This window comes from Camelus dromedarius, chromosome 34 (assembly GCF_036321535.1).
Source record: "Camelus dromedarius isolate mCamDro1 chromosome 34, mCamDro1.pat, whole genome shotgun sequence".
Lineage (NCBI taxonomy): Eukaryota > Metazoa > Chordata > Mammalia > Artiodactyla > Camelidae > Camelus > Camelus dromedarius.
Window position 1 is genome coordinate 1,371,617 of NC_087469.1, and position 27,071 is coordinate 1,398,687.

Here is a 27,071-nt window from a genome sequence, read left to right on the forward strand (position 1 = left end):
TGGGCATGAAAGAACACAGGTGACAAAAAATAATTGCTATTAGTTGTGTGGGTGTTACTATTTCTTGTCTTGCCTACAGGTTGTCCTTTAACTTTTCTTGTACTTTAGTCATCATGTAGTAAGACCTACAACAATAATAATTACATTCTTTGTTTCCTTTTAAATATGTAACACTTGACATCGTTATAAAATACTGTAGTAATGTTGTTCCCAGAACTTGATGGGGTATGTTTTGTCCTGTGTATTGTGCAGAGATTTCTGGATATTTTTCAAGGCAAACTAATAGTTTAATATTTGTGTTATTTCATTGCGAAGTAAGTGAGTGAAATGATTCTGTTACTTTTAAAACATTTTGCAAGCCAGTGGGGTTTTCTGTTTTTATTTACTTTCATGTGTTTATTTAAGCATTCCTATTTTTTAACATGGTACCAAATTTTATATTTGCATATAAGGTATTACATCTGCTCTTTGTTGGGATTAAATAACATGGAATTGTTGTAGATGAACTCATTGCTTGGAAAAGCACTTTTGAATTTCAGTGGGAGGTGTAGATTTTTTAAGTGATAATATATTCTAGAAAGATCTATATAGTATCTTCCATTACTGGCCTGTAACAGCTCCCCATGCGCTAACACATTACAAAAAATTAATTTTTTTTCTGTAATTGACTTTCTTCTAAGGTCTGTTTGTGTTTCTTTGAAACAACCACCAGGGCTATAGGTAAGAGATTGTGGGACTTGACTTTCAATCTGTTTTAAAACTGATTCTTCCACTAGGGAATATTTTTAGATAAAGCTGAATGTGTTTTATTTGGGCTGGGCAACCAACACGTTATATTGAAAGACTCTGATTTCTTTCTACCAAGTAGAGCAGGGAAAGGGAACTGAACCTTTGTTCGCCTGTTTTTCATCTTTCTTTTTTCATGCTGTTTTTACCCTCTCTCTTCTAAGTTTCTGGGAAACTTTACGCTCATTCCACCCCCCCCCCCCCCAGCTGCTGGGGAGACATTAAGTAAAAAGCAATTCAGTAGTAAATACGCTTTCATCTTAAAATAAAGAAGGGAGAGCACAGGCAAAAAGAAATGAACACCAAGGGTTACAACTTCAACATTTGCTTTTATTGGACAATGCATTCAAAATACATCACCCCTTCTAAACTGTCCAATCAAATGCATTATTCCCCCAGTGTTTCTTCTATGGGCAGTGATTCCACCAGCCATTCATTCAGGTCGGAAATCTGAGAGCCTTGTTATATTATCCAGTAGGCAGAACAAGCACGTGGTCATGAACCACAAGAATGTGAACTACTTGACGACCTTTCATTTATGTGTCCCAATGATTGGCATAATCCTTCATGTACTTTAGGCCCTCTGATGTTTGTTGAATGAATAAGTGTAGTAAATGAATATGAAGGAACCACCCCCCTCCCTAATAAGTTCAAACTTTCATTAGTTTTCTTCTCCTTAAAATTAGTTTGGGTTTTTAAAAATATAAGCATTGTCAGAATTTGTTTAAAAATTATTTTTGCCTCTATAAAAGAAACCTAAAAGTTTTGGGGTGTTTTTTTTTTGACTCCTCATTTATGGGTCAGAAGAAACCTGAAAGTTTTGAAGGGAAGTGTAATGTGAAAATTTTCATTTTACTAGAAAAAGATGTTTAACTTTTTGGAAAATAATGTCCTCCCCTTGCCCCACAATGTTTAAAGAGAGACTTTTTTTTTTATGTAGTGATGCTTCCACCATGTGGCTTCTACATAATTGCTACTAAATTTTTATAATCATAGTCCCCCTCACCCCAATTTATAAGCCTGATGAGATGAAGCCAAGGGCTGGATCTGGCCCAAAGGTTAGAAGTCCCTTCAGTCCTCTTTCAGGGAAGATCCAGGGAGTATTTAAGAATGTGGCTCTAACTGAACTAAACTGCATGGTCTTGACCCCTTACTCTGCCACTGACTACTTGTAACCTTAGGGAAATAACCTAACCTAATCTCAGGTTACAGTGTATAGTTTTTTCACCTCTAAAATGGTAATAATGTCGCCTAACACATAGGATAGTTGTAAAGATTAAATGAAGTATTTAGAATAGAACCTGATGCGTAAGTAGCAATCAGATGTTATAAAGGAAAATGATCAAAGTGATGGAGTGATCTGTGCTGAAGTTAAATAATGGAGGGTATAAATAGCTGAATTCATATTTTTTCACAGGTCTCAGATGTTTGAACTACCCATAGAAATGTAAAGAAAACTTATTTGAAGATAAAAGGAAATGCTCTTTTATACCACATTTATCACACATACAAAATTTTTTGGCTGGTATAACCCAAAATTAGCCAAATGCCATGTGTTTGCAATAAGAGGTATAGTAGAAAGCCTTGCAATGGAATGACTGAGCAAAAATACAATGAGAATTTTTTTTTTGTCTTTCCAGTTTCAAGCATCCTAGTCTGATTACCTCCTCCTCTTTTTCAAACTCACGCTAGTGCTCTTATTCTGATAATCCAACTTCACTAGGGTCTCCAACTCACTGATTCTGCCTTATTGTTTAATATCTTACATCTGTGGGTTTATAGTTTTCATCACATTAGGAAACATTTTGGCCTTTATTTCTTCAAGTATTCTCTGCCTCCCAAGATCCCGGTTACATGTAGGTTAGGTCATTTGATTTGTCTCACGGCTCACTGATGCACACTTGTAAACATCTTTTGTTTCTACATTGTTCATGCTTTCAGCTGTCTTCCGGAACGTGTGGCGTATGTATATAACAGCTGGTTTAACATCTGCCATTATCTGCTAAAACTGTCATCCACGTCATTTCTGGGTCAGTTTCTGTCGATGGTTTTTTCTCTGGATGGGTTTATGTTTTCCTCCTCCTTTGCCTGCTTGGTAATTTTTGATTGGATGCCAGACATTGTGAGTTTTATGTTTTATGGGCTGGATTTTTAAAATTTCCTATAAATATTGTTGGATTTGACGGTGACACAGTGAAGTTACTTAAAATCAGTTTGATCCTTCTGACGAGTGCTTTTGTTTTGTTAGAGTGGGGTCTGAACAGCACTGAGGGCCGGGCTGCTTTGTGTCTTTACAGATGCCTTGGAGCTTCCTGAAGATGCTGCCCGGTGGTTATTTCCCCAGTCTCTGGTCGTTTTCTCACTCACACGTACAGGCCAATATTTAATAGTCAAAGGCTCGAGGAGACTCCATTGTATATCTTCAGAGCCCCCCTTTTTTCTGATACTCTGTGCTACACATTTTTGTTACTTTGGCCTCCCCAAACTCTGAGCTGTGTCTCCTGAACTTAGTGAAACCCCAGGCTCTGTGGGTTCCCTCTGCTTATGCTCAGGCCTGGAAAGTCCCCAGGCAGCATGCTTGGGCATTTGCAGGGCTCGCTGCGTTTGTTTACCTTGTCTCGGGAAAGCAGTCCTGTGCTGCCCTCTGGCTTTCCAGTTGTTTAGGCAGGAGGGCAAATCTGGCCTCTGTTATTCCATTGTGGTTGGAAGCAGAAGTCTCTGTCTCTCATCATCCTGTTGTCCTTTCTCTTCCCCTTAGCCTGTCATGAATTTTCTGTTCAAGCATCATAATCTCTCCCTTGAATACACTTTTGACTCCCTTGTTCCTCTCTTGTTTCACTGGCAAAAACCACCATCCCAGTTAAATCCATCTCTTCACCTTGCAGTGCTGGCCTCCGTGTGGTTGAATGGTGCCAGAGAAAAAGACACGCACATGCTGTTTTTGCTTTAAATTCATGACCACAGACTATGACTGAGCCAGATCACACCACAGTTCCATGGTCGCTTATTCTTCCACTTTCCTAGATGTCTGTTCGACGTCTTTTCTCTCAAAATTTTGGCACGTCCTCCCCGATCTTCCATGGCATTTTCCTCATCTCCATATCACTGAGAAATTGAAGCAGTCAAAAGGGAGCTTCTCACAGCAGTGCCGTATCCCCGCTCCTGCCAGAGTCTGCACGTCCTGCGTGCTCTGCCTTCCCAGCTTAGCGTAGAGTCCCTCCACCTGTGCACTGGATTCCGTTCCTTTTTGTCCACCCAGGGCATTTTAAATTCCCCAACGATTTCCGTCTTTTTCCCCATACATCATTGTTAATATTATATCTTGGAACATGTCTATCAGTATACAGACATACTGGATTCCATCTTAAAAAAACTTTTTTTTGACTGTCGGTCAGCCTAGCAATGACCATGCTGCTTCTGTGCTCCCTTTTACAGCAGCAATTGTCAAGAGTTGGCCAAAGTTTCTCCAGTCCCGTCTCCCCTCTTCCCCCTCCACTTCCTCATTCTAGTCCAGTCCGGCTTTTGTCCTTACCACCCTACAGAAGTTGCTGTTGACAGAATCTCGGTGACCCTCGCATTGCTGTCTCAGTAGTCATTTTACGTGACCCGTCAGGAACGTTTGCTCAGGTTGATTACTCTTTCTTTCCTGATATGCTCTGTTTACTTGGTTTCCGGAATACCATGTTCTTGACTTCCTTTCCACCTCCCTGGTTGCTTTGTTTCCTTTCCTAGTTCTTACTTGTCTCCCCACCTCTCAGTATTAGACACCTAACGACTTGGGCTTGGCTCTTCTCTGTTTATGTAATTTACTCCCTCAGTGATCTCATCCAGTAACAAGTTTTAAAACCCATCTGCACTCTGATGACTTCCAAGTTTTTATTTCTTGGTCAGATCTTTCTTTTAAATTCTAGATTTGCTTGTTGAACTGCCTACTCAGCATCTTCAAATGGCTGTTTGATAGATGGGTCGAAAGCAGCATCTGAAACTGAACTCCTGGGCTTTCCTTCTTCATAAGCTTGTTACATCTGCAGTCTTTTCTATTGCAGTTGATGGCAGTGCCATACTTCTTGGACATGTCAAATCACAAAACTGAAACAATTTAGTAACAGATTTGATGTCCTTTATTAAAGGGAAAATAGCCCATGGATTAGAGGAGTACAGTGCCTGACAAGCGGTGAAGCACTTTTCTTGAAGGATTTTGGGCAGGTTTTATAGAGTGTCAGAAGAGGCAATACAGAAACATGGCATGACTGGCTAGGAGGTCAGATTTCCTTATAAGGTAAGCAGGTCCCATTTTTCAGGCAGGGTTAGCTAGCTAAGGCTGAGTTGGAGGATTGTGACTGGTGTTAAGTTTCCTCGACAGAGAGGTGTTTCCCAAATGTGCAGGCTGATTTAGGTTTAGGTTTTTGACATGGGCTGGGCCAGTAAGGAGGCCTCCATTTTACTGGTACCAATATACAAATTAACTTCATCAGAGTCACACTTTATTCCTTTCTCTCATCCCAGGTGCATACTGTCAGGAAATCTTGTCAGCAGTACCTTTAAAACATGTAAAATCCAACTACTCACTACGTCCACTGCTACCACCCTGGTCCATGTCACCGTTACTTCTAACCTTGCCTCCTGACCCTACACTCAGCTTTAACACTCGCTCCTTATAATATATTCTCAATCTAGCAATCAGGGAGATTTAAAAACACAAGTCAGATCATGTCACATCTGCTCAGAATCTTTTAATGGTTCCCCATCTCACTTATAATTTTTTATGATGGCCTTCAAGGCCCTTATAACAAGATCTAACTCTCTGTTGCTTCCCTGACCTCATATCTCTCTCCTGTCCTTACTTTGCTCTACCTTGAGTACATCAGACATGCTTCTGCCTTGGGGTCTTTGCAGTGACTGCTTCCTCTGCCTGGAATACTCTCCCCCATCACCCCCCATGGCCAGCCTCCCATTGGCTTCCCCGTGGCCATCTGTGTTTGAGAAGAGTGCTTCTGAGGGAATTAGTTGTGCGTAAGAAGGGAAGGCTAGAGGGGCAGGGGTATGGCGAACGTTGACATCCTGTTAGTGAAGAAGAGCCGGTGAGTGTGATCATGCTAGACTTAACAGCAGTTGGTAAGTTACATAGCCTGCTTGTTACTCTGAGCGATAATGAGAGAATGAAAGCAGAGAGACTTTGTGGCACACCAGGAAAGGTTAGGTGGCCGTCAGTGAGCCACGGGAACATGAATCAAGGTTCATAGTTTGAAGGTGTCTTCACTTATCAGTAAGACATTCTGTCTTGTAGACGGTAGGTTTGGTGTCCTTGCTGCTTAGTTACGATTTAACAATACGCTCTTCAGTTTAACAGAGGGTAGGTCAAAGAGCTGCTTGAGCATCGTTTCTGGAATCTGTTGTAAAACCTTCATGGGAAGATTCAGTTATTTAATTTCTCCTTTAACTGAGTGTTAGAGGAAAATGCTCCTGGAGTTAACATTGTGTGTTTCATCAAGTAGGAGACAGTGCTGACTGTCACTTTGCCACAGCTGCGTTCAGAGCCTAGTGAGTGGTTCCTCAGATACCTGTTTATTCTAATCCCTTTGTACTATTTTGATTTTTAATTGCAGGACTTACACTGTATTTAATTTTATAAGTTGCCAGGAAAGTTGTCTTGATCGAGTATCCTCTTAAGAGGGTATTAGGATTCTCCATGTCATAGTCAAGAAAAGATTTGCATGCTCTTCCTGTGATTCTTCCGTATTTGTTTACTTGCACACCCTTTCCTCAGAGGGAAGAGTAAATAAAGAAATGATGGTTATAGGAAAATAATAACAGTGGAAAATGTGAAGCTGGCCGTAAGGGTAGTACTCAGAGTACATACCAGAGAACGGCAAATCTGACTGAGTTTCTCATTAGCCAGTACTAAGGAGAGCAGAGTTACCTACAGGAATCACTCAAGTTCATTAGGTGAAAACAAACCAGTTGTTGAGGGGAGAAGCACAGCTAACCCCAGTGCTGAATTTTGAGGGAGAATCTCTGGTGGGTTCTTATGATAAGAGAACTTTGTGATAAAAGTGGGCACCTGGGGCAGGACAGTACAGTGACTTTTAAAATCAGCCGTGTCTGTAGCTGCAGGAAGTACCATTTGCTTTCACAGTGTTAGTCAGTGGTCCTTAACCTTTCTAGCGTCATAGACCCTGCAACATTTTTACGTAGTTTTCTCATGAATTTGATAAACGTTTAGGTTCTGAACTCACGTCAAGGGTTCTGATCCAGCAGGTCTGAGGTAGGTTTTATAAGTATATCTGTAACCACCACCTTAGGCGACTCTGATGTAGGTTCTTATCAGACCGTATGTTTAGAAACTGCTTCTAGATTACAATTTCAGGGAGTTTGAAGATTCCATTCAGTACACAGTCTTAATTTGATACAAGCAAGCAACATTCTCAACAACTGTATAGTAAAAAATAATAATGAGATTCATAGAAGTATTTGCTGCTGCAGTGTTAGAAAAGTAATGACTTTCGTTGAAATGTATTGCTTTGATCAGTAAACTTGAAAAGGAACAGTACTCATGACTAACATATGTGGGGTCTCTAATAATGAATTGATTTTTTTTCTTAATATCAAATTCACATTCCTGGAATAAACATGCATGATTATGAGGTGTTTTTGTGTGTGTGTGTTTTGTTTGTTTGTTTTATTTTTACTTTATTTTTATTTTATTTTTTCCCTTAGTGGAGAACTGGGAATTGAACCCAGGACCTTGTGCATGCTAGGCAGGCACTCTGCCACTGAGCTCTACCCTCCCCTCGTGAGGATATGTCACTTGTTTAATTTATTAATATTTATTTAAGACTTTGCATCTGTGTTTTCCTGTTAGATTGGTCTCGAGTTGCCATTTCTTGTTCTCTTCTCACCAATTTGGTATCAGAGTTTGTTAGCATTATAAAGTGAGAAAGGTGTCTTTCAGGTGTTTTCCTGCCTTAATTTTCAGAGTTTATATGGATATTCTATCTATTGTTTGTGAGGAGTAGAGGGCACAGACTCTAAACACGAGACCACCCTTACTTCTGACACGAGCTGCGAGTTTGGGGGGGTCCCAAAGCCACCCTGAGATTCACTGAAATTCTTTAGAAACACTCATAGATCTTGCTGAAAGCTGCTCTGCTCATGGTTATGGTTTGTTAAGGGAAAGGATGCAGATGAGGATCTGCTAAAGGAAGAAGCAGCGTCTGGGAGGGTCAGACTCCGCACTTTTCTCATCCTCTCTGGTGCTGTCAGGTCGCGTTTCTCTCCTTCCCTCCTTAAGTGACAGGACGTGTAAGTACTGTCAGCCAGGGGAGCTCATCCAGCCTTTGGTGTCCAGAATTTTTATTAAGGCCTCGTCGTGTACTCATTGCTCCTGTGGGTAATCTCAGGCTCCAGATTGGTTGACCCAACCCCCCTACCTTAAGCCACATTGTTGGTGTTTCTAGATTGGCCGCCCCCCACCCTGACTGTATGGTTTGCTAGCCCCCTCTTTAAATCCCACTGCTAGATTATCCAGTATGACCCAAGGTCCCCAGGCAAACAAAGACTCTCTTATCAGATAGAACATTCCAAGGGCGAAGAGGTACTACCTACTCTGAGCCAAGGGCAAAGGCCAGACCTAGTCAGTGAGCAAGGCCAAACTTTCCACACATACAGCTGATTTTTTTTTTCTTTTATGGTTGCTTCCTGTGATTCCTTGGTACCAGATTTAGTTTTTAGGGACTCTATTATGGAAAATTGATTCTTTCAAATTTCTCTAGATGTCTCTTGAGATAAAAATAACAGACACTTCTGACTTAACTGCATTTAAGTTAAACTATTCTTTTTTTTTTTTTTTCAAGAATAAAGGTTCTCTTCAGTTTGAAGACAAATGGGATTTCATGCGTCCAATTGTTTTGAAGCTTTTACGCCAGGAGTCTGTTACGAAACAGCAGTGGTTTGATCTATTTTCGTAAGTAATCCATTCATTCTGATTTTTTACTAACATTAAGGAAATGTGGTGACCGTAATCACATGGAATACTGGCTCCAGATGAGTCTGTTTACCTGTTTGAAATTTTTACTGGTTGTGTTGGGGGTCCCTAAGACCACCTCTAGGTTCAGTGATTTGCTAGGAGGACTCAGAGCTAAACGTAAAGTCGGGCTCACAGCTGTGATTTATTACGCAAAAGAATACAAAGCAAAACTACCAAAGGGAAAGGCATGTGGGGCCAAGTGTGGGGAAGAGCAGGCGCAGATTTCCAAGAGTGCCCTCCCAGTGGGGTCACACAGGACACATTTAATCCCCAGCAATGAGACTGACAGCGTATGTGATTTGTTGTCTGTCAGGGAGGCTCACTGGAGATTCAGTACCCAGGGTTTTTCCTGGGGGCTGGTCATAGAGGCAGCCTTTGCCTGGCATGTACCAAAATTCCAGACTCTCAGAAAGAGCAGGTGTTCAGGGTAAATCATATTGTTTGTACAAACGGTTTAGGCACAGTGAGCCATTCTTATCATTTCAGGAAAGCTTTATATCACTGTAGGAAACTGTTGAATGTTCAAGTTCTCAGATGCCAGCCAAGGCCAAGCAGGCTTTTCTAAGGAATACAGTCTCAGCTCTGCTGTGTTAATAACTTTGGGCCTTTGGCCAGAATGTCTTTACAGCAACACTAGTACCAGTAGGACGCTCCCCCACCCCCACCCCTATGTGCAGCAAGGCAAGACCAACTTGTTATACCTTTTAGAGGGCCTAGATTTAGCTAGTTAAAATAAATCCCGCCAACCATGAGGTTTACCTCACAAAAACAGGTAGCTTTCTCCTTCCGTTTCTGTATGAACCTTTTCTGCATGGCCTGAGGCATCAATTGAGGCAAACTGCAACTCTGGCCACAAAGTTGAATTAGACCTGAGAATTTTCCAGGGTTGAAGCAGTGTCATGATGGTCAGGGCACACACACAAAACAATGCAGTTTCAGAGGAGCCGCACGGTACCCCGGAAACAAAGAGTCTGCAGTTGCTAGGGCACTCCAGGAAAGACGGACACGCGTCAGGCAGTGTAGGTTGACAAGGCCCTCAGTGTGTCCTCCTCCCACGGGGCCTCTTGCTCTATAGAGTTCTCAAATCCAGTCCAGTAAATTCGGTTCAGGCCTTCTTTTCAGATGGACGAAGGTGGTTAGTTCACACTGTGTCCATGACGCCATTTCATTTGCCTCGTGGTGTCGATGCCACTTAGAGGTCTCCTTTGTGAACGATGTAGGGGTTGGGCCTGCTCACTGCCTCAGAGCACTGTTAGGCGTGATTGGAAGCTCAGCATTCCGTTTGAATTCAAAGCGCTCACAACAGTGTAGAAAGCCGACAACAGGAGTTTTCCCTCAGGCAGAAGGGAAGACTTTCAAGAATACTTAGGAAAAACAAAAATCATTGACGTCCTCCTCCCATGTGCCTCACTAGATACTGGGTTTTATTTTTTGTCCCTATGAAATCAGTGTGCCCCATTCATTAATGAAATCTTTTCATTTTTTTCCCAATCCAGACCTGAAAGAGGAATAAAAACATTTTTACAGAAAAACATTTTTGTACAACTTAACTAGAAAAACATATTGAAATCCCAAATTTTCAAAAAATTTCAAAATAAGTTTACATTACCTCCCACCCCTTTTGTCCTGATCGTTTACCCAGTGAGCAGCCTAGAAAAGATTTAATTCCTTTCTGGAGACGGCTGTGTTTAATAATGAAGTTGCCTTACTAAGGTGTGTGTGCGAGGATGGGTTAGGTGAAGGTGAGGGAAATAAAATCAGGTTATTAACCCACTGTTGAAAACTACAACTAATCCTGAGAGCTGGACACAAGCCCATGGCAGTGAGACATCCCTGAGCCATGAATCCGGTCTGCAAGGAGCAAGTAGAGTGTACTCTCCCAAGCTGCAGCTTTTGGTAGTAACCACAAGTTAGTAACGCACTTCAGGTCTGAATACCTGGTGCAGAGCCCATCAGCAGCTTGATTGCAGATGGCCCCGGCGGAGAAGGAGCCCTGTTCTTTGGGCATCTGCAAGTGGTTCAGGTGGTCTAACCAGAATCCATGATGTCATCAGTCTGTGGCTTCACAGAGGATGTCTTAAATCTTCAACAGTCCCCAAGGCAGAGTCCTACTCACTGAGCATGAGCCTGCTTTAGTTCAGCACAGCTCGTGTTGAGGTTTAGATAGCCCAATATCAGACAGTGTCAGGTGTCTGCTGAGTCAGATCCAAGCAATCAGGATTTGTGAATTCAGGATTCCAAAAAAGCCAATGACTTTAGTTAAGCGGTAGCATAACCAAGGTACTGCAGACGACACAGTCATGTTCTAAGTCCAGGTGACAAGCAAGACTTTTCTAAACCCTTTTTAACTTGTCAATCTTAGAGAACAAATTAATCCACTCAAAAATATGCACATCAGGCTGGAAAATCATCAGCTTTTCAGAGTCAACGTCCAATTTCACAAGAGCTCAGTAGCAACTAAAAACTGCTTTTTAATACTGCAGAAGTGTATTTCTGTCTGGAAATTTCCTTTATTTTCATGTTGCTTCCCTTTTCTCAGAGATGCCAATAGGTTAAAAATAATAATAAATGACATCCATTATGGAGGTTTGTTCTGTTTCCAATGCTCAAACAGTTTAAATTCCAATCCCTTTACCAGCAGTAAAAAGCAAGGAAGTTGTGTCTCACTAAGTTTTTATTTTGCAACTTTTCCTGATTGATAACGTTCCCTCTAGTATGTATGAAAGTGCAAGCATATAATATTTTATATCTTTATTTATCATACTTTCAGATGCAGTAGCCACAAAGTACAAAGCCATCTTTTAAACATCCCCTACCCCTTTTTTTCTCATTACAAATTTGTTCAAACTCTCAGCAATGAATTTAGCATTTCCAGTATTAACATTACAGTTGCTGGGAGATCCTGACTGGCATGTAAGAGGCGTTGGAGGGCCTGCAGCAGCAGTAGTCAGGCTAGAGAAACAGCTGGAGTGGTCTCCTTCCCCTTGGTTATCTGAAGCTGTCTTCAGCTCTGAGATCTAATAGAACTGTTAATTCCTCGTGCTTAGAGGATAGACCAAACATTTTCACATTTTGGTCCACCCAGAGTTTACCTTTGACAACTTCAGGCCTTTTCTCCTCCTACTTGGAGGCGAGAACAAAACCCAAAGTCGTCACCCATGCTGTGCTTTTCCTTCTCTCACTCGGATCAACATGGCCAGAAACAGCTAGGGGGCTGAATGAGCCAGCCCTACTGAGGTTAGAGCTATCATTGTCAAATTTCATAGGTAGCTCTCACCTCTTGCAGCAGATAGCACCTCAGCTGCTGGTTCACACGGTGGGTGAGCTCATAAGCACGCAAGCAGCAAAGTTTCATCATGCAACTTCATCTTTCCTTTTCTCAGACAGTGCTTTCACCATGTTTAATAAATCCCACTTCTGACACCAACCACGTCAGTGGTCTGAGGACCACCCCCCAGGTGATTGCTAGGAAGACTCAGGACTCGGCATATAGCTGTATTCATGGCTGCCATTTATCACAGTGAAGGATACAAGGCAAAATGCAACAAAGGTGCACGTGGGAAAGTCCAGGGGGAACCAGGCACAATGTTCCGAGTGCCCTCTCCCGTTGGAGCACATCCACTTGAGTCCTCCAGCACCTGATCGTGACAACACGTGTGAAATGCTGTCTGCCAGGGATGCTCCTTAAAGAGTCAGGGTCCAGGGCTTTTACTGAGGGAGCTGGTCATATAGGCAGCTTCTGCCTGACATGAACCAAAATCCCAGACTCCCAGACAAAAAGCAAGTGTTCAGCATAAATCAGATACTTTACATAAACAGTTGAGACACAGCGAGCCGTTCTGATCAGGAAATGGTGAGAACCCTCACAAAATCCAAATTCCCATGTGCCAGCCAAGGGCCACCAGCCTTGCAGCCATGTCTTGTAGGCGTGGTAGTTTCAGCCCTGCTGTAATGTTTGTTGGCGTGTGCGCTAGGGAGAGACTGTGTCAGTGAGTTGTAGATGTGTGAATGAATAATCTACACACATTAGGCTGTTGTGCTCATTTTTTCTCTTTATCACATAAGGAGGGTCTAATCCTAAACAATGTAGAACTTACTGTGTGATAGTAATTGACGTATATCCATGATTCTGCCTTTTGAGTTCAGTAAGAAGCAACTGAGACCTTTTTGAAACTTTATAGCATTCATGTATACATATATTTTTCTTAAGTTATTTGATTAAACATATTTTATGACTAATATGTTGAATGTTGTGGGGGTTTTGGTTTTGATTTTGGTTTTGGTTTTGGTTTTGTCAATTTGTGTTGATTATATAATCTGTTATCTAGAATAATGCTGCTTCTGTGCAGATTCCTGAGTGGGAAAAGGAGCGTAGTGTGGTGTTGTTTCCTGCTTGAAGTTACTTCCAAGCAGAAAGTCAGTAACCTTGTATTTGATCCAGTTAGTAGCCTCAGCACGTCGTTTTTTAAAAATCCTTGATCTCCTTAGAGTTACCGAAGGCTGCTCAGCACATAAATCCCTTTAGGTTAAAGGATTCTTGTGTGTCCTATCATGCTTTCACCAAAATTGTAAAACCTACATTAGTTAAAAGCTTTCTAAATTTTAACCTATTTAGTCATGTTAACTAATAACATTTAGCTTGTTTATATCTTTCTAAATCTGCAGTACTAAAAATGCTGTATTGGTATTAAACTACGTTGGTTGTTTGCCCCCATTTTCCCGTAACCTGTATCACTGTTTCTCAGTCCGGGTGCTGTTGGCACTTTGGGTGTTGTGCATGTTGTGGGATGTTTATCACCTCTGGCCTTCACCCTCATAAACTGTGTGTCCTCCCTTCTCCACTCCTCATCATATCCAGTGTCCTGAGGAGGCAGTGAGTCCCTCAGTTGAGAACTGCTCCTTTAGATATATATTGTTTGGTTTGACTCTGATTTGTAAAATTGAGGTCAAAATTAAATAATGAATTATTTTCAATGTATGAGACTTTTTAAAAATGAATTTTTACTTTAAAATTTTTAATTTATTTATTTACTTATTTAATTAATTAACGGAGGTACTGGAAATTGAACCCAGGACCTCGTGCATGCTAAGCATGAGCTCTACCACAGAACTGGTCCCCCCAACTCCACCATGAGACTCTATTTCTAAGAAAATTCATCTTTACTATAAATAATTTTTCTAATGTTTTTCTTGTTCCTAAGTTGGTTTTTGTGACAACACTTTCTCCTGTTTTTTCTCTCATCTCTTGTCTGCCTCGGCTCTGTCATCTTAGCTGACACGTCCTTTTGTGCCCCTTAATTACTGGTTTCCTCCAGAGTTCCATTTTTTTCCTTGTTCTTTTACCTGAGATCTCATATCTTTATAAGGAATCCGGGTTATTCTCCAAAGTTCTGTACCCACGTGGCCTGTGGTTCCCTGCATGTGTCTGTCCCTTAAGTTCCACAAATACTTCAGATTTAGAATGATGAAAATCTGTTACAGTCTCAACCGAAAATCTGGAGGCTACCGTCAACCTCCTGTTTTTTGTGCTCCTTCATGTCCAACTGATGATTAGGTTTCACAGGTTTTTATTTAATATGTCTTGAATTTCTTTCCATCCCACTTCTTTTCCCCACAGTCTTGGCTGAATGATTGCAGCAGTCCCCTACCTTCTTTATTGTATCTCTGTTAGTTGTCTATTGCTGCACAACAAATCACCCTAAAACTTGGAGCTTGAAATAACACACACACACAGTGTCTGTGCTGTTCCTGAGGGGCGGGCATCTGGTAGCATCTTAATTGGGCGGATCTAGCCCAGAGTCTCTCATGAGGTTGAGTCAGGCTCTAGGCAGAAGACCTAGGCCTGTATTCAGCTAGGAGTGAATGATCTTCAAAGCTTACCCACACGATTGTTGTTGGCAGGCCTTGGTTCTTCCCTAGCTGCTCAGTTCCTCACTGTGTAGAACTGTCCGTAAAGCTGTTTACCGTGTGGCAGCTTGCTTTCCCCAGAGCGAGAGAGAGTGCTTCCAGGACAGAAGTCATGGTGTTTTATAACATAATTTTGAAAGTGACAGGCTATCACTTCTGTTGTATGCTACTGATCACACAGATAAATGCCTGTACACTGTAGGAGGGAACTGTACATAGATATGAATTCCAGCCAGAAGACAGGGATCATTGAGGGCCACCTTAGTGGCTGTACCCCAGAGGAAATAAATGATGCAAGGTTTAGAAGGTAAATCAAAAAACATGCTAGCATATATCATTAGGAATAAAATGAAAGAAGACTATTTTGAAAATGGAAGAGTCAAAGAGATCTTTCAAATGAAAAAATGAGTTAAATAAATTTAAAAGATCAAATTACTGATTTGAAAAATAAAACCAGAGTTCTCCCTTAATATAGAGCAAAGTACGGAAAATCAAATAAAAATTAAGACATACAGAGCATAGCTCTAGAATTGGGCTAACGTAGACTTAAGAGAGGTTCCAGAAGGAGAGGACGTAAGTGTAGAGGAGAGGATGTAGTCCCAAAGGATAAGAAGAAAGTTTCCCAGGGCTGGAATCGTGTACCTTCCTACCCAGCCCTACAGATCTTCGTATTGGAAGTGCTGTACATGTTCATGTACATGCCTGTACATGTCCTTAAGGCATTTCAGAATTCCAAGGATAAAGAATCCTAATTCTTGCAGAGAAAAAAAATCAGTTACCTTTCAAGCAAAATAGCCTCTCTGCCCTCTTTTCATTGGCCAAATTGGATGCAGGAGGTTGATAAATTTTTCTTTAAATATCTAAAGGGGAATTAATTTGAACTTAGTATTTTATACCTAGTCAAGTTTTTAATCATATTTAAGGCAAAATGGACATACTTTCAGACAAGTAAGGATTTAGAAGACTGAAGGATCCTGCAGAAATAAAATAGGTACCCCTTCTTCTACTGTTACCAACATTGGCCATTAAAGAGATTGAGCTTTACTAAACTAAACTGAGCGAGGTGCTCTTGAACTAGGAATCCTGACCATGAGATAAATATACATAGAAAAAAGTAGACATCATCCATCCAAAACTACAAAAAAGAACAAATTAAAATATTTTCGCTGATAAAAATTGTTCCACGGAAACCAGCTATGAAGCAGAAGAACACGAACAGAATACTCTGCTGAGCTCAGTACCTTCACACAGCCATGTGGGGCTGCTTGTCAAACAAACGAGCTGAAAATTCAAAAACTAAGGAGAGAAATCAACAAAAATAGGAGGAAATGAAATGAAAATTGAATTCAGAAAACAAATAGAAAAAGACAAAATCATATCAGAAATTGATCATAATAGATGAAGAAAAAAACATAGAGATAAGCTTTCCAAAATAAAATAGAAAAATAAAAATATTGTTTGTTAATCTGATAAAGGTGATCTGTGAGTATGCTAGCAGCAGACATGCCTGTAATGATAGCTGGAAGCATTTCGTTTAAAATTGGGAATGAGAAAAGGTGTCTTTTCACATTTTATTCCATTTCTTCCAGGTTTAGAAATTTGTTGCCATAGAATTGTAGGTAGTAGGCTTACATGATGTATGTGGTTAACATCTCATTTTTTATCCCTAATCCTACGTAGTTTTCTTTAATATGGGTATTAAGGAGTTGATTCATTTTATCAAACTTTTCACATAATTGAGCTATAAAAATTACTTTGGTATATCAGAACTTGTTGGATCCAGCTATGCAGTGCTTAATTGCAAAGGAGTTTATAGCCTTTGATGCATATATTAGACAAAAAAAAAAAAAAGCTAGAAGTGAGTGGTTTAAGTTTTTCTTTCAAGAAATGAAAAAAACAGCAAACTAAACTTGAAGAAGGTAGAAGGAAGGAAAGACAAAAAGGAAAGACAAAAGACAGAATTAATGAAATACAAAATAATTGTGAATAGAGAAAAGAACAAAGGTAAAAATTAGTTTTTGGGAAAGAATAATATTCCGTTTTTGTTCATTGTCATATTTATAATTTGCTTCCATATTAATGTCTTCTGATTTCTTTGATTTTATTTTGTTCTTTGTCTGGTTTCTTAGTTCTGTTATTGAACCCTTAGTTTTTAAAGTCTTTTTAATATTTTTCTTTACAATGAAAGCATTCAAACTATACATTTTTTTCCTTAGTACTGCTTTTATTGTCACCATAGGTTTTTGTGGTATGAAGTGTTTTTCTTTTTTCTTTCTTTCTTGATTGATAGTAATTTTTCTTTTTACTTTTTCTTTAATGCATGCATTATCTAGGAACTTAAATTTCTAGATATTGAAGTTTTTATCATTTATTTATTTATTTGTGGATTATAACCAGAGAAATAGCCTATAAAATTAGATTTTAAAAATTTTGTATGTATGCACGTGCTCTTAGGAAAAAATTATCTTTTTGTGATTTGAAAGAATCTCTGCCTAATTAATCATAGCCATTAATTGTATTTTTCAATTCTTCTGTGTCTTTTAATTTTTTTTTCCCAGATTTTTCAATGTTGAGAGATTTTCTGACAGTGTTGATTAGCTAAGCCATATGCATTCCTGGTTCTCTCCGCCTTGTGCTCCTACCACTACAGAGGCTAGATAATTTAATACTTCTTTGGCCTTCCTTACCACTAAGGTGGCCATGTGACATAATCCTGGCAAATAGGTCTATGGTGGGCTTCTCAGAAAGGTTTTGCTTTCCAGATGAATTAAACTAAGTGACACTCTCCTCCCTTTCCCCTTAGACCAGCCACAGACTAACATGCTAAAATGACAGAGTGAAGAGAGAGAGATCCTGGTGAGTCTCTAAGCAGACCTCAGCCAGTGCCTTTCTCCAGACTTCTTGTTACATAAGAAAAAGAACCTGATTAGGCCATTGTTGATTGACGTTAATGTTTTCAGCTGAGTGCTTCCTGATACAAGGATGTTTTAAAGTATTACAGTGTATTTGTATCCAGTTTTTACATTTCTTATTCTTTTTGTTTTATATTTTGAGATGTATATTTTTGGTATAAATAGATGGACACATCTTAATAAATAATGCTTTTTATCTTTAAACAATGTTTCCTCTCTTTAGTCCTTTTAAGTTTAAATTCTTCTTTGGATGATACAAATGTTGCCACCCTGCTTTTTTTTTAGTTTATACTTGCCTTGTATCTCTTAAGACACACTTTTTTTTTTGGCATTAAAATTTTTTGGTAAAGTATACATTATGTAAAATTTACTGTTTTAGCCACTTTTTAAAGTATATGATTCTGTGGCATTGAATACATTCATAATGTTGTGCAAACATCAGCAGTGTCCATTTTCACAATGACTTTATCATCCCAAGCAGAAGATCTGTACCCACTAAACAATTAACTCCCAGTGCCCCTCCTGCCAGCAGCTGGGAGCCTTCATTCTACTTTCTGTTCCTATGAATTTGCCTGTTCTCAATTCCACATGTAAGTGGAATCATAATATCTCTCCTTTTGAAAAGCGTATTTTCTTCTAATGGGATAAATTATTTAGTTCGATTTAATATTATAACTGATACTCTTTTTATTGCTTCTGTAATTTGTCACTTATTAAATACTATTGTTTCCTTGTTTTGCCTTTTCCTTATTTTTGTTAATCTGAAAGTTCACTTCCATTAGTGGTTACTTTACTGTGTTTCACGCTCAATCAGAAGTGTATGGTGTTACTATTAATCAAAAGCAAAATACCTATTTTTTGCACCAAGGTCACACTATTTCTTTTGCTTCCTTACTAACCTAAGGAAGTTGAAACCTTTGGGATACTTCTTACCCCTTACTTCGTTGCTCATTCCTTATGTCTGTCCCCTTGAAACCTTTGAAGAGTTTTTACTTCATTATTCTCCTACTTCCCAACTCCTTGATTTTTGTAATATAGTGAAGTATTTAAAAAGAATTTCCCCTACAGCATGTCCCTTTTAAAATCACTTTGGTTACATATTCCAAGAGAGTGTGTTCCTCTTCATTCATACTTAATTTCAGATATTTATTGCTCACCCATTACTCCTTCCTTTTTATGTTGAAGTGCCATTTGCTATAACATAAAGTACGTGAACCAGAACTACATGCATGTATATGGGTAAATATCAGAAACATGTTGAGTGAAAAAATTATGGAGGCAGTAGGTATAGCTCAGTGGTTAAAGCACATGCTTAGCACGCACAAGGTCCTAGATTCAATCCCACTACCTACATTTGAATAATTTTTAAAATTATTATTTATATAATTTCTGTAACATTCAGAAACCCTTATAGTATGTTGTAAAACTTGGGGGAAAAAAAGACATCCAGGCTTGGTTTCGTCTGAGAAGTGTTGGAAGAGAGAAGGATTAGAGGGAGGAAAATAGAGGGTTTTGAGAGTATTGTCAGAATACATTCCTCAAGTTTGTTACAATGTATTCCTCAAAATGTGTATGAAAATCGACCTGGAGACTTGACAGGGTCTGTTGTGTGGTGGTGAAACGTATTGTATTTTGAATAAGAAAGAGTACATTGAGAATATTCTTCCCTGATGTAACGGCACATGGGAGCACCTGGACGTTGCGGAAAGGGAGCTGGAGAAGATGTGTTGATCACAAGTTTGACTCTTTCTTGGGTACCCAGCTCCCCACCATTCCCTCTTGACTTAAGAGGCTCCTCACGTTTGAGCCCTTCTGACTGTTCCTCACAGTGGTTTGAGTCGGCAGGGACTCCTGATTGGGGCGGGGGGGGGGGGGGGAAGGCATGGGACTTCTCTGATTGGTGATTTTTGCTCCAAAACTCTCCAACAGCTTTACCAAACTTTCTTAGAACTGCACTGCCATCTTAGGACTGTTGCTACCCGACCTTCTTCTTTCTCTTCCCTATGGAACCAGACCAGCATTGTGGGCTTATCTCTTGCCCGGCTTCCTGTACCTCACTTCCCATTTTCTCTCACAGGCATCACCCTCAGTAAATCTCTTGCATGTCTGATCCCATGTTCTTTTCCAAAGACCTAAAGTAATGCATGACTCAGTAAAGCGTTTGGCACATAGTAAGCAGTCAGTACATGCTAGTTTGTGTTATAGTAAGCCCAGTAAGAGATGGTCGTGATTTTGACTGTTGCTGGTGATGGATGGAAGTGTCCAAGTTGGAGAGACATTTAGGTGATGGATACTGTAGGACTATAATTGGATGTAGGGGTTAAAAAAAAAAAAGGGTTACTTTGTTAAGTTTCTTGCTTATCACTTCCCACTTAACACGATGCCACACTGATTTGTTAATAGTTCACTGCAAAAAACACCATAGTGATCTACAATTATTTATTCATATTGTGACTTCTTCATAAAATATCCTTCCCCGCTTTCTTACACCTTTGCCTGGAAAAATCCTGCTAGTTCTTCGAGAGAAGCTTTGGAATCAGCTCTTCCAGGGAGTCCTCCCTTTTTAACTCGACCTCTCACTTCCACCCGCACCTTCTCCGTTTGTTCCTAAGCTATCTTGTGTTTATATACGTAGTAATTGTAAACATATTGAAATATAATCAATCTATTTTTATATCAGTTTCTTCTTTTAGACTCTGGATTCCTTTAGCCGTGAGGTGAGATTGCAGAGCTATTACAGGGGTCACTTAACCATTTTGTACTTTATTCAAAGAGCAGTGGGAAACCACTGGAGGATTTTCAGTACAGAGAAATAAGACGTAATTTGGGTTTTATGAAGATCACTTTGGCTACAGTTGGAAGGGTGGGAGGGGTGCAAGAGTAAGTTAAGGGAAATGGTTTAGTGTGGGTTCTGGAGCCTGACTGTCTGGGTTCACCACAGACTGGCTATGTAATCTTGGGAATATTACTTAGCCTTTCTTTGCCTCAGTTTCCCCATCTGTAAAATGATAGTAGAAATAGTACTACTTCAGCGTTGCTGTGAAGGTTTGGCGAGTTAAAACAGTTCAGAATAGTATCTGGCGTGTAGTGTAAGCAGTCAGATGTTACCTATTATGTTGTTATGTAACAAATATTTGTGTGCTTACTACATCTTAGGCACTGGGCCAGATACGACTATTAAGCTGAATTTAACAGATGACAAAAGCAAATTCAAATTAATATGCAGGCAGAACTTCGGGTTATAATTATGTGCCTAAGAATCTGAATATAAAAAAATCTGTTTGACCAGTGTTATGTTACAATTCTAGAGATGTTTTTTGTGGCTTTTCAATTTTATTTTTAATTTTTTTTTTTATGGTAGGGGCTCTAGAAAGTACTGAATGAGTCACTGGGGAACATTTTTTGAAAAAAAGAATCCCCAGTATAAGACTATCATTTTGTTATGTTTCCCTGCTCTACAATGAAGTAATTAGAAAATGAACTCTGTGACCGTGTATTAATATTAAATATATTTCTGTTTATGGTAAATAAAGGAGACACAGTGGTAATTGATGTGTAATGTGATCAATTATATGGAGGAAACTAGGAGTTTTGCTGTAGTGGGATTTAAATTATTCATTTTTTAAAAAAAGAATACACATATTGTTTATGTATTAAAGGATTTTTACTTGTCTTTGCCCAAGAAGATATTAATAGTAGTTAACTTTGGGAGTCTGATTGGGAGATGTTTCTATAATTAAAAATTTAATCAGTAAGCTGCAACAATTTAAGGAAAACAATGACAAAATAAACAGAAACAAACATGTGTGAGGCAGCTTACAAAGAACGCCGGGCTCGTAGGCGTGGACGCCAGCACTCTCATCCTGGCCTCACGTGGCCCGTGGGAGCTCGGTGTGAGTTTTGCCTTTGTCCTTGTTCCAGTGTTGATGTTTGCTCACCTGCTTTGTTTTCACAGGGATGTACACGCAGTCTGTCTCTGGGATGATAAAGGCCCAGCAAAAATTCATCAGGCTTTAAAAGAAGATATTCTTGAGTTTATTAAGCAAGCACAGGCAGTAAGTGTTGCATCTGTACATTGTTTATTTTTAAGGCTTTGCTCAGAGAATATATTTTCTGATTTTAAACGTAGGACTTCCTGAAGTAATTTTAAAATATCGCATTGACTTTTGATACACTTGCTAAATAGATTCTTTAATGAGATGATTGTTACTTGTTTTCCCTCTCCTCAGTGACATTTCTTTCAAAAGAATATATTATTATCCTCAATTAAAAGATGCTATAAAGAATTCCGGTTTCTGTACATTCTTTAGAAATCCCCACCACCGTTAGTTTTTGGCCACATTTCAGTCCACATAAATCTATTTTTTCCTCACAGTTAATACCTCTTCTCAAGCTGACAGTCATTTTCTTTAATTCCAGCTGCTTCTCCAACTGTAATCCTTCATCTGTCCCTTGCATTGCTGCTACTGAGCTGAAATTCAGCACTCTTTGAGTTGATGATATGTATACACGTTTAATATTATTGAAATGAAGACAAAGCTCATTTAGGCCTTAGGTCAATTATGCAAGAGGTAGTTTTGTTTTATCTTTGTTAAAACCTTTCTTTTGGGAAAAATTAATGCAGAGGTAAAGTATTGTTTCAGATCAACTGTGACACCACTGATGCATCCTTTACCACCTAAGGACATGAGATTACCTTCTTTGCTATAAAATGAAGTTTGAAAACTAGAGAGCTAGAATTGTACAACACTAATGTTCTAATGTTCTAGCACTAAAAGTCTGTTAGAAATCTTATCAAATATTAAAGTGTTAGCAGTTGGATATTAAAAATGAATTTTTTCTATATATGACTTAATTGAATATATGATTAGTATATATTTAATTCTGCTAGTAGTCACTACCATGATGAAATAAGAACGATATCATGTTATATATTATGAAATGAAATATTTTATTGATGACACCATTAATTCTGCCATCTTGATCAATGATTTTTTTTTAAAAATTAGAGTTTTATAGGACATTATCTTTTAATGAAGATAAATTATTGTCAGGTTTGCTTAGAAAAATTAATGTTTCACTATCACAATTTAATCAAAATGTATTTTTCTAGAACTGATTTAGGAAAACAGTTTCTGCTTGCATTGGAAAGCATATCAGCTTATCCGTTTGTGATTTTTGGTGAAGATAAATTACATTATTTCAAACTGATAGAGCATTACCGTTCAATTTCTGGAAATGGGCTCATAAAGAATCATCTTAGATATTGTTAACAGATATTTAGAAATATACTTCACACTAGAAAACAAAATGTCTTAAGGGTTTCACTGTACCACAGTCCAGGGGGAGGTTTGGAATGTAGACCTCAGCCAGAACTTGAGGATGGGATTTAGTGCCACTAAGTTAGAGCAGTTAGATTGCAGAACTGGCAGTGCCAGATGTGAGTATGTAACTTAAAACATTTAAAAACTGTTGAGAAAATCAAGCTTTGTGAGTTATTTTACTAGTCAATTATGAAACTAATTGAAATTACCTTGTTAGGAAGGACCACATCTCCTAAAGAGGGCAGGCAGTATGCATTGAAATGTTTATTACAGCATTATATAAAATGACAAAAAAGGAAAGTATAAGTAAATGTGCAATGTTTGGGAAGTTATTAATTCTGATGTTTTCTTTCCTTTTTAAGGTTAACATAACTCTTTATTTGCACGTAGTTCTGTGGCTTAGCAGTTTGGGCTAGACTCACTGATTTCATCTGAACTTATTAACGTGGCAGTAAGGTGGTGGCTGTGCAGGGACGGGTGGTCTAAGAGAGCTTTTTTTCATGTTCCTCATGTTTGGTACTGGCTTGCTTCTGGGGCTTTTCCCCCTCACGTGGTTTCTCATGCTCAAGGAAGCCAGGCTTTGAGGTAGTAGTGGGATCTCGCCAGACCTCTTCAGGTCTTGGCTCAGAAGTCTCGCATGTCTCATCTGCTGCATTCTGTTGGTCAGAGGCAGTCAGAGGACCAGCCTTAAGTCCAGCAGTGGAAAAATAGATTAGGTTAAAAAAAAAGAGAGAGAGATGTAATTTGCATACCAGAAAATTTACCTTTTAAAAAGTGTGTTTTAGTATATTCACAAAGTTGTACAATCATCACCCACTAATTCTAGAACATTTTCATAACCCAAATAGAAACTCTGTACCCATTTAGTAGTTACCTCCCAATGATCACCCCTCCTCCCCACTCCTTCCCACCTTAGCAAACGCTTACCTGCTTTCTGTCCCTCTGGATTTGTTTATTCTGGACATTTCCTATAAATGGAATCATACAATATATGGCCTTTTATGACTGGCTTCTTTCACTTGTCATAATGTTTCCAAGGTTCATTTATGTTGTAGCATTTAGCAGTATTTCATTCCTTTTTTATGGCTGCATAATATTCCATCGTATGGCTATGCTGTATTTTGTTAACGAATTTGTCATTGATGGACATTGGGTTGTTACTACTTTCTGTTTATTTTGAATAATGCTACTATGAACATTTGTGAACAACTTTTGTTTTGGGTATAATTGACACCTAACAGTATACTAGTTTCAGGTGTACAACATAATGATTCGATATTTGTATATATTGCAAAATGATCACCACAATAAGTCTAGTTCACATTTGTCACCATATGTAGTTTCTAATATTTTTCCTGTGATGAGAGCTTTTAAGATTTACTCTCAGCAGCTTTCAAATATGTACTACAGTATTATTAACTGCAATCACTATGCTGTACATTACATCCCTGAGACTAATTTATTTTTATAAACTTGGAGTTTGTACCTTTTGACCCATCTCACCCAGTTTGCCCTGCTCCTCCCCAGTCTCCTGCCTGGCAACCACTAATCTATTCTCAGTACCTATGAGCTTGGGGTTGTTTTTTTTTTGTTTTGGGGTTTTTGTTTTTGTTTTTGTTTTGTCTTTTGCTTTGTTTTTGATTCTGCATATAAGTGAAATCATAAGATATTTGTCTTTGTCTGACTTACTTCACTAAACATAATGCTCTCGCAATCCATCCATGGTGTCACAAATGGCAAGATTTTATTCTCTTTTATGGCTGAATGATATTCTGTTATGTCTGTGTACCACATTTTCTTTATCAGTTCATCCATTGATGGACATTAGGTTGTTTCCATGTCTTGGCTATTGGAGATAATGCTGAAGTGCATATGGGGGCACGTATATCTTTTTGAATTAGTGTTGTTTGTTTTGGATAGATACCCAGAAGTGGAATTGCTGGAAAATATGGTAGTTCTATTTTTAATTTTTTTGAGAAATCCCCATGCTGTTTTCCATAGTGGCTGCACCAGTTTACATCCTACCAACAGTGCACAAGGGTTTCCTCTTCTCAACATCCTCATCAATACTCGTTATTTATTGTCTTTTTGATAATAAGCCATTTTAACAGGGGTGAGGTGATATATTCTTGCAGTTTTGACTGCTCTGTCATAAACGAATTGGCCAGATACGTGTGGGTTTATTTCTGGACTTTGTATTTTCTTCCATTTATCAATATTCTGTTTCTGTGCCAGTACCATACTGTTTTGATTACTAGCTTTGTAATATAGTTTGTAATCAGGGAGCTTGATGCATCCAGCTTTGTTCTTAGTTCTCAAGACTGCTTTGACTATTCGGGGTCTTTTGTGGTTCCACACAAATTTTAGGATTCTTGGTTCCATTTCTGTGGAAAATGTTAACTGAAATTTTGATAGAGGTTGTACTGAATCCATCCTACTTTGGGTAGTATGGACCTTTTAACAATATTAATTCTTCCAATCTATGAGCATGAATATCTTTTCACTTATTTGTGTCTCACTCAGTTTCTTGCATCATTGTTTCAGTGTAGGTCTTTAACCTCCTTAGTTAAATTTATTCTTAGGTATTTTATTCTTTTTGATGCAATTTTAAACAGGACTTTTTCCCCTAATTTCTCTTTTTGATAGTTTGTTATTAGAGTGTAGAAACTGAACAGATTTTTGTATAATGATTTTCTATCCTGCCACTTTACTTAATTTATTATTTTTTGGTGGCGTCTTTTGTGTTTTCTATATATAATATCATATCATCTGCGAATAGTGACGGTTTTGTTTTTCCTTTCCAATTTGGGTGTCTTTTGTTTCTTTTTCCTGCCTAATTGCTCTGGACAAGACTTCTGGTATTGTGTTGAATAGGAGTTGTGAGAGGAGGCATCCTTGTCTTGTTCTTGATCTTAGAAGAAAAACTTCCAGCTTTCACCATTGAATATGATATTAGTTGTGGGCTTGTCATATATGGCCTTGGCTATGTTGAGGTACATTCCCCCTGTATTTGTTCAGACTTTTTATCATAAATGGATGTTGTGTTTTGTCAAATGCTTTTTCTGCATCTATTGAGATGATCATATAATTTTCATTCATTTTGTTACTGTGATGTATCACATTGATTAATTTGTGAATGTTGACCCATCCTTGCATCCCTGAAGTAAATCCCACTTGATCATGGTGTAACGATCCTTTAATGTGCTGTAGAATTTGGCTTGTAGAATTTTGTTCAGGATTTTTGCAGCTACATTCATCAGAGATACTGGCTTGTGATTTTCTTTTCTTGTGGCGTCCTTGTCTGATTTTGGTATCAGGGTAATGCTAGCCATATAAAATGAGTTTGGAAGTGTTCCCTCCTCTTCTGTTTTTTTGGAGGAGTTTGAGAAGGATTGGCATTCTTCTTTAAATGTTTGTAAAACTCACCATTAAAGCCATCTGATCCTGGACTTGTGTTTTTGGGGGGAATTTTTTGTTACAAATTCAGTCTCGATAACTTACCAGTAATTGGTCTGTTCAAATTTTCTTTTTCTTCACTGCTCAGCCCTGGTAGATTGTATGTTTCTAGGAGTTTATCCATTTCTTATGTGTTGTCAAATTTGTTGGTGTTTAATTGTTTGCAGTAGTCTCTTAATGATCCTTTTGTGTATCTGTGGTATCAGTTGTAATGTCTCCTCTTTCATTTCTGATTTTATTTGAATCCCCTCTTTTTTTCTGGTGAATGTGCACAATTTTTTTTGGAATGTTTGTTTTTGTACGTAGGTATTTATAGCAGCATTGTTCATGATAGCCAAAAGGTGGAAACAACCCAAATGTTCATCAGTGAACAGATAACCAAATGTGGTATATCCAGGAAATAGTATTTAGCAATAAAAAGGAATAAAGTACTGATGTATGCTACAACTTGGACGAGCCCTGAAAACACTATTGCCATGTGAAAGATGTCAGTCATAAAAGTCTGCTTATTGTGTAATTCCTTTCATATGAGAGCTCAGAATAGGCAAATATATAGACACAAAAAATAGATTAGTGGTTACTTAGGGTTTGGTGGGGAGGGGGAGCCAGAAAGTGGAGAGGATAAGAAGGTAATAGCTGAAGTATATAGGATTTTTTTAA

The 27,071-nt window shown here is 38.7% G+C and overlaps 1 protein-coding gene across 1 annotated transcript in view; it reads left to right on the plus strand.

Moving 5' to 3' along the window:
• Positions 1 to 27,071, plus strand: part of CUL5 (cullin 5) — an 81,735-nt gene that overhangs the window by 7,911 nt on the left and 46,753 nt on the right. The window contains exons 2-3 of the mRNA XM_010988976.3: positions 8,640 to 8,749; positions 21,587 to 21,686. Of these exons, the coding sequence (XP_010987278.1) occupies positions 8,640 to 8,749; positions 21,587 to 21,686 (210 nt within the window). The remainder of the gene's footprint in view (positions 1 to 8,639; positions 8,750 to 21,586; positions 21,687 to 27,071) is intronic.